General features: G+C 51.5%; 2 protein-coding genes across 2 annotated transcripts; both read left to right on the top strand.

Moving 5' to 3' along the window:
* Positions 1-1,686: 1,686 nt before the first annotated feature.
* F4807DRAFT_445088 (uncharacterized protein) lies at positions 1,687-3,725 on the top strand. The gene has a single exon (XM_047999704.1). It carries the CDS (start codon positions 2,053-2,055, stop codon positions 3,061-3,063), a length of 1,011 nt encoding a protein of 336 aa, XP_047849459.1. The 5' UTR covers positions 1,687-2,052; the 3' UTR covers positions 3,064-3,725.
* Positions 3,726-4,402: 677 nt separating this feature from the next.
* F4807DRAFT_471394 (uncharacterized protein) lies at positions 4,403-7,152 on the top strand. The gene has a single exon (XM_048002919.1). The coding sequence runs from the start codon at positions 4,648-4,650 to the stop codon at positions 6,742-6,744; it is 2,097 nt and encodes a 698-aa protein (XP_047849458.1). The 5' UTR covers positions 4,403-4,647; the 3' UTR covers positions 6,745-7,152.
* Positions 7,153-8,054: the final 902 nt, after the last annotated feature.

Here is an 8,054-nt window from a genome sequence, read left to right as displayed (position 1 = left end):
CTAAATCGAAGCCTATAAGGCACTTTTGTTCAAGCGCATCGTACTCCACCCCTCCAGCCGTCCAACGTGTAGGAATCATTTCTTGGATAACTTCGGACAGGTCATTTTTTTGGAGCTGTTGGTGGTATGAACTCAATACTAAGGTACTACATAGGTAGATACTGTGTTTAGGCTTCAACGTGGCAAAGCTGTGACATACCTAGTAGGCATTGTCGGTACATCTGCGTTATGGCCTTCGCTTCTCAGTTCTTTCTCTTCAGCTTCTGAAGGGTTGAGCGCCTATCCAAGAATTGGCTAGCTGCATTTACTATTCCTGCTGGTATTGGAAGTTCGAAACGATCGCTGGCGGTTATTGCTTCGCGCTAAAATAGTGAGTCAGAATATAGTATTTGAGGTCAGTTGATACACTACTAAGCCCTCTTCTGCGTAGTCAGCTCGGATTGTATGACGACCTCTAAAGTGCGAGTCGGAAATGAAGAATCGTTGTTATGGCGCATCATGTAGATTATCCTGCCACGTGGAAAATTGTTGGTAACGTTGAAACATTGTAAGCATCTCAGCTCATAGACGAGTCCAGAATTCACAAATCTTAGGGAAAAGGAACAGTTAGCATCTACCTATTCGAAGGATGAAATACCAAATAATAAGGTTATCGCCGCTCGGGTGTGGCTTCGGATTTGTCAAGTGCCGGTAAAGCGAGGACAAAGTTCCTACTTCTCTTTGTTGCGATTTGAATAATACATTCAACTGTAGGCTCCACATGGTTCCGGCAGGACGGGTAAGGGCGCTCAATTTCTGGAACAATCCTACAATTCCTATTGGATAGAATTGGCTCAAAAGTTCCAAAGCTTAAAAAGGATTGCAGTAACTACTGCATAGTACTGTATGTACCTGCCGTATACATAGTGCATTCTTTCCGCTGGTACCCGTGCATGTGGTTAATTGGTTCGTGTTGCTATCTAATAGAATCCACTTCTCTTTGCTTACAACTCTTTTCACAGTGTAACCGTGGAGGCATCACTTGGGATTGTCGTGCAGCATACGCTGCATACGCTACCTGAGCCACCCCGGTCAGGGAACCTGGGAACCAATGTGGATAAACATTGAGCTGCCTAAAGTAGAATAGGCAGATTTACTTGGTACCGGACATGTGGGATTTTGGCTGGTTTGGCGTCTGGCGTCAGGCGCTCCAACGACTTCCTTCATCCCAGATCCTCGTCGATTGTCAAGGGTGTCGAGGACTTAAGGGTGAACCGCGATACCGATGGTTGTCCCGACCGTCCCAACTTGGGATGGCTTCGGTTGACTTCCCCCAATTAAAACCACACAGTACGCGATCTTATTGCTGTGCCTCTCTCGCCTGAAGTTCAGGTACATGGTCACAGGAGCCGGGCGAGTGGTTGATAGAAGTCACTCGATGTAGTTCGCACGTGTATCAATCAAACGGCACCGAATCAAGGAAGATCTCCACTACTGCGAAGCACTCGAAGCCCAAGGGTGTGGTTCGCTTCGTTACCAGTTCGAGAGCTTCTTGACGCCTTCGCCACCGCTCCATTACTATTTCGATGCTACGTACATACATACCTAGTGTACATACGCACATATGTACTTTTACTGGTAGCGATTTCTTCTGGGGTACTTGTCACCAAACTTCATCCCCATATTCACTGGGTTCCCCCCGGGATAACCTCCATTCTTTTTATTTTTTTAATTTTTTAACCAATTACCTAGTATATCTATCTTACTGAGCTTTGGCTCATATCCAGTTCCTTCACTCAATGCCAATATCTAACATTTCTCATCGGAAAATAAAAATTGAAAGAAAGGAGACCGGGAAAAAGAAGGGGTTCGGCCACGAGCTGGACACGCCGTGGCGCTTTACCTAGGGTCTTACATTAGCGTGGGAACCGGCTCTCTGGTAAATCAAGCTTCGTCGCAACCATCCGTCGTGGGTCGTTTTGGTAGCACCAACTAAATCCCACCGACCCGTCTCTGGAACTTTGTCCTTCCTTTATCTGCCCGCCTATACCCTCGCCTCCAATTTGGCCCGAGATGTTCGACAATTTTACCCTCACGCAGAGGGCCGACTCTGACGCAACATCAGACGAAGATAATCCGTTACCCTCTCCGAAAAGTAAATCCTCCGAAGAACCATCTCCCACGATGGCCACACTCGCGACTCCGACGGGTGCCCTATTCAACCAAGATGGCGATCGGATAGATTGCCTCGTTCGGAAGATGAGCCAACAGACATTTGTGCGCGATACACGATCTGCAATGTCACTTGAGCTGCAAAATTGCGAGGCAGATTTTAATCTGCCAACCGACCAAATGCCAATACAAATACAAATAGACGCATCTTCAATCTCGGCCGGACCCTCAAATTTTCCCTTGGCCGGAGCGGCGACAGAATCTGATCCCAACCAACTTATCATTCCGGCAATCGATAGTGATCCAACACAATTACCTCGGCCGCAACAACACTACGAGATTATAGAGAACCACGTTATACATCCCATTGCCAGTGGAGACTCTAACCCAAGGGTCCCCGACGGAGATAGGCCTTGGAGGCAACCCGAAACGCGTCTTCACAACAGCACTTCCAATCCTCGCACTTTAAACCTGATGACAACCATGATTGAGAACGGAGCACAGTGCAACGTGCGTCCCTCAAGGCCTACAAGTCCCATGCCGTCGCCCTACCCGCTCTCCTCTAACCTAATACCACCTTCTTCCGAACCTATACAATTCAAAAAACCCGACTATAACCTCAATCCACAGATGTTTCACGATAGCAACATGGAATTAGAGGTTGACCCCAGTTTCTGTAACGGGGAGAACGATGATGAGGTTACTCTTGGTGGCCCCTCAGCTCTAAGAGACGCTAGCACCCCAGCTGGCGTCAGGAAGTTCGGGTATCTTAAGTATAGATCATCCTACGAAGCAGCAGCACGATGTAAGAATATGAGGAAGAATATACCAAGAATGCGCAAGAGGCCGAAGGTCACGCGACCACAGGGATCAACAGCACCCACCACTTCGGCGAGTTCGACGGCGCATTGATTTTGAGAATATTTATTTTATGTATAATTTGCTTGGATTTGTTGCATATACCCTAACGGCAGGAAGCGGGCGTTACAAGGCGGACAGGTGAACATATCATATCAGGCTCAGGAAATGCATCACATCGGGCTCATCGGTAAATGAGCAGATCATGTTAGGCATTTAAGGGAGTCGGGTGCATTTGATATGGCGTTATGGAACATAGCGTAGAAGCTATTTGGCACTTCTATGTAGCAAGGAGTGAAGCCCATTGTCGGTTTGATGGGTGGATGAGATCGTGACGTTGGAGAACTTGAGAGGTTGATTCATCTCGCCTACATGAATCTGTTCACGTGAAGCCCTTCACGTGTGTAATATGACGGGCGATTTATGTCTACGATACTTGAAGAGTACATGATTGACCAAGAGGATACGCTTCATAGCTAGGGGATTCAAGTCGATAGTCATAATGAGGCACCTTTTCAACAGGGGGGTCGGTCTCGAGCTTGACTTCACGCCAGTATCAATCAAGTTACTATTGAGAACACAAAGCCGTTCTAGCGCCTTATGCATTGTTTTCGGAAAACTAGTTGTCCGACGTCTGTACGCTTTGTCTGGAGAATGTCTTCTCGAGCTACTTAAGAAATAACAAAGGCAACGTGTATGATGTCTACTAACCTGATGTATACTACGTAGGCTACTCGAACTGATCATATTGGATGAGGATGAGGTGCTCATGTATGAGCGCGATATTTTGAAAGGTATGACCACTACTCAAAGCAGTTGGGGAGACTTATTGACATCTTGTTATATGTAGGAACAGAGATGCATCTCGAATTCTATCACCGCATCTTCGTATAGCCGACTAGATGTAATGAATGACGTGCTTCTTCAAGCATCGGCATTCTCCGGGCCACACTTCAGATAAGTTGCAGTGAGGGTTTTAGATCGTGAGTGATGCCATCTTTGGCGCCACGTTCTCCCCTGAGATGAGTTTACATTCCAAAGGCTCTTTGTCAACCTCCCCGCCCCACACCAACCCGAGCATCGGTGGACTTGGGATTCATTATAACTATTCATCGATCAACAACGGCCATGGTTACTTCCTTTGATAACCCTCTTTGTCACTTTCATGGAGGGATGGTTAACATTGGCGCATAGTAGATAGCTAACGAGAGAATACTCGGCGGTTCGCTGAGGGGTTAGAGAGAGGCGCAAGATGGTTCCCATCTTTAAAGCACCCTCCCCCGGTGGAATGGGTTACTCGAAACTTAGACCCTCTTGATGCTTCACACACATTCCTCCGTACAATTTACCGAATGGTTCACTCGTTTTTGATATTGAGGATGATCAACCTTTAGCCTCATCAGCCTCGTCGTGGCGTACATTATTTGCATACCTTCTGTTGCCGTGGCAGCTTTCTCATGTTTTGTAGACTTACTTATCTCGAGATACAAGGGCACCGGTTGGCCTCTAAGGTCCCTTCCTTTTGGAAACCTTTCCAAAAATCTTTCTGAGCTCCGAGGAGAAAACAGAAAACAGCTCAACTGCCTCTTAGAGCGATTACTTTCCCAAGCTTAGAACTGCTACCCCCTATTCGAAGCCATGGCCTTTACGGCTGTCCACTACCCGACTGACAAAGACCAAGGGCACATCCCCTATTGGCCCGACAATGAGGAGCTGGGGGTGGCAAGCGAAAACTTCTTTGACCAATTCGTCACCTTTGATGGCTCAGATCCCACGGCTGCGGCACTGAGTGTCGGGCTCGAGGACCCCCCGAGTCCTTCCATCCTGCTCGATTCCCTCAATGACAACCTCACCAACTCATCGGCCAGCGACCAGGGCACGCAATCTGGGCAGGCCCAAAGCGAATCATCGGCTACGTCTGCTTCGCTGGGTACACCTTTGGCATGCCCAGAAGAAACGCCACTAGAGCATTGCAAATCTGTTCCCGCGGAGCTCACCAACCCTCTGCTGGCAGACCCTATCCTGAGCGGCGGTTCAATCTCAGACTCCGAGTTGCTACGCTTGGAAGGCATTTCTCTAAAGTCACCAAAACCAAGCGTCACGACTCCTTCGAGCCCGCCTTTTGCCACGAGTTCCCCTAGCCCTCGCAAACATAACCGCGTTCTAGACTCCATCTATGCTACGTTCCGCCGGGCGACACATCGATCAAAACCCCGGAAACAGGCGGAAGCGAATGCGGAGATAATGATGGCAGATGCGTTTAAGGGAGGAGAGCATGCATCCTACGATTTGCCAGCGAACCTTGACCTAAGCGACTTCGGAGATATCAAGCTAGAAGACATACCGGTCCCGGTTGACAGTCACGGCATACCTGTATCGCCGCCACTCACGGGCAGGATCCCTCCCGACCAGAACTCGAACGATATTTTGAACTTTGTGAACGGCCATTTCGACGACCCGTTCTGCGATGGTCTGCTAGCACCACCCGCCACCATCCACCCGGCGGGTAAGAGCCACGATGGTCTCTTAGACACACCCATCGACACCCCGAGTCTGAACGACGACCCCTTCTACCACGGAATGGGCATCCTAGACACCAACGGTTCCTCCTTCCGCCCACAGCCCAAGCTCCGGAGCACAAGCTCAGCCGAGTGGCCGATGGAAGGCATCCTCACCAATGACACCAACGCAAACGCCATCTGGTCCTCCTCCGGCTCTCCCTCCGGCCCGTCCTACGATGCCGGAAACCCCATGGCGAGTCCCGGGTGGTGGGACACGCCGAATGGCCACCACTCCCACCACCCTCACCACCACCACCATCACCGCGGCAACACCGCACCCCTCAACCTCTCCATGCACGGCGCGCCACCAGATCTGCCCTACGAGTACGGCGCCAACCCCGACCTCTCCGGCCTCATGATCCACATGCCGCAGCCGCGCGCCCCGCAAGCAGCCGTCCTCAGCTCCGGCGCCATGAACGACGCATACTACAACGGCAGCGCCACCACCCCACGCCACCACCGCCGCCACTACAGCGAGCAACGGCGCCCGCGCCCACGCGCCCCATCATCAGGGGCCCGACACTACACCAGCACCAACGGCGGTGGGAGCGGGGTCCCGCGCACGCCGCTAACCTCGCCGCGCAAGATCTCCTCGGGCTCGTCGTCGACGACGACGACGGCGTGCTACACGCTGCGCGAGGAACCGCCGTCGCCGACGCCAAACCAGAGGCATAGGTCCGCGTCGGGGTCCTCGCTCGCGGTGCGCAAGAGGCGGTCGTGGCGCGGGCGGCAGAACCTGAATTCGAATTCTTCGGAGCCGCGGACGCCCGGGGGCGGCGCGCGCTCCGTTTCCTCGTCGTGTCGGCCTGGTGGTTTCGAGGGTTCGCTTTCGCATTCGCATGGGCCTGCGCGCAGGGTTAGTATGAGTAATATGCGCGGTGATGGCGAGGGGGGCGGGGGCGGGAGAAGGGGTGGAGGTGGTGGTGGGGGTGGGGGAGGAGCGCTGTCGATTGAGTTCTGCAATTATACGCCTAGTGATAAGAAGGTGCTCATGAATGGCGTGGCGCCGAGCGGGTCCAGCAAGACGAAGGCGCGTCGCGAGAGGGAGGCCCAGGAGCACAAGCGTAAGATGAGCGAGGCGTATATGCAGGCTATCCGCGCCGCGGGCGGGGACGTGGAGAAGTTGCGCCAGAACGGGTTCTTTGGCGGTGGTGAGTATGGAGGAGCGCATTGATAGGTAGATGAGGCTACTTGGTGTCTGGTTAATGGGGGAAAAGGGGCAGATATGGCCAGGCTGGATCTGATAACCGTTTGGTTTCTCCGCGACGGGAAGCAAGTGTACGACTGATGGGCCGGCGCATGGTTAGGGGTGGCCTTCTCTCTACTTGACCGAGGTGTATTAATATCGGCTCTGTGTTTGTAGCGTATGGATACGTGCGTGCGCGTGGCCTCCTTTCTCCCGACACTAATTACTCCGCGCTGTGTGCGCGGTAGATGCGTAAAATGCTCAAGGGGCATCCACGCCGGTAGGGAACAGCTGCCTTTGGCTACGAATTATACCTAATTAATTTAGCTACAATAAAAGTTCTAAAGGTGTGGTTAATAGGGACCTTAAAATAAATTTACATCCATACCTAGGTATTATATATTAAAAGTGCTCAGGTCGTTAACATTGAAGATCACGAGAAAATAAGCGGCATTGAGAAACAAAACCATCGCGGACTAGTTACCTATCTATCTACCTATCTATCCTGTCTTGAGACCTGACGTAACCCACCACATACCATAAATGAGAGAACCTGCTTCCACGCCAGTTATGAGACGCAGCATTGAAAAAACCACCTATCCATATAGTTCACTTGTGGTAAGTACCCCTTGTTCTGCGCCTGAACCTAGAAACTGCCACGAAAACCATGACTTCCAAAATACCTCATTGGTGTGTCCCCCATGCGAATTAAACCGGCGCTGTGCTCATTCCAAAAGAAACAATAAAGAAACAGAAAGATACACCCCATTGCAGCCTCATCCTAGTCGCGAAGCTCCTCCTAATCATGCCTTCGCGCCGCCCGTACCTGTAACCTGGACCGAAAGGAGCGAAGCATCTTAGTCGATGAACGCAATATTGATTGGTCTTTTTGGAGTCGAAACATCCCAGTAGCCAAACCGGTCCTCCTGCCGACAGACCCAGACGCGGTTCTCCTCGTCGATGTATCTAGCCCCTAAGACCATCAGCTTGCGGTAGTACGCGTGCTCGGCATTTATGTGGGGGTCGCGGATGCGTTCGCATCTCGGACCGCCGAGTTGAACGATGACTCCTCCGACCGATGGCCAGGCACATATTACCCAACGGCAGCCGTCACGCCTTGGGGCGGATAAAGGTGGTTCGTTGGCGGTTGGAAGGGAAGATGCGCGTTTGTTGTGGTAGACGTCAGGTCCGCGCGATCCCTCAGTTGATAGGGAGGTTGAGGATGATGCGGAATTATCACTACCATATTGAGCCGCCGTGGTTTCTCCCGCGACAGATTCGGCAGTGTCATCACCTGG

The sequence above is a fragment of the Annulohypoxylon truncatum genome (assembly GCF_022578515.1).
Source record: "Annulohypoxylon truncatum strain CBS 140777 unplaced genomic scaffold F4807scaffold_49, whole genome shotgun sequence".
Classification (NCBI taxonomy): domain Eukaryota; kingdom Fungi; phylum Ascomycota; class Sordariomycetes; order Xylariales; family Hypoxylaceae; genus Annulohypoxylon; species Annulohypoxylon truncatum.
This window is presented reverse-complemented; position numbering and strand designations above follow the sequence as displayed.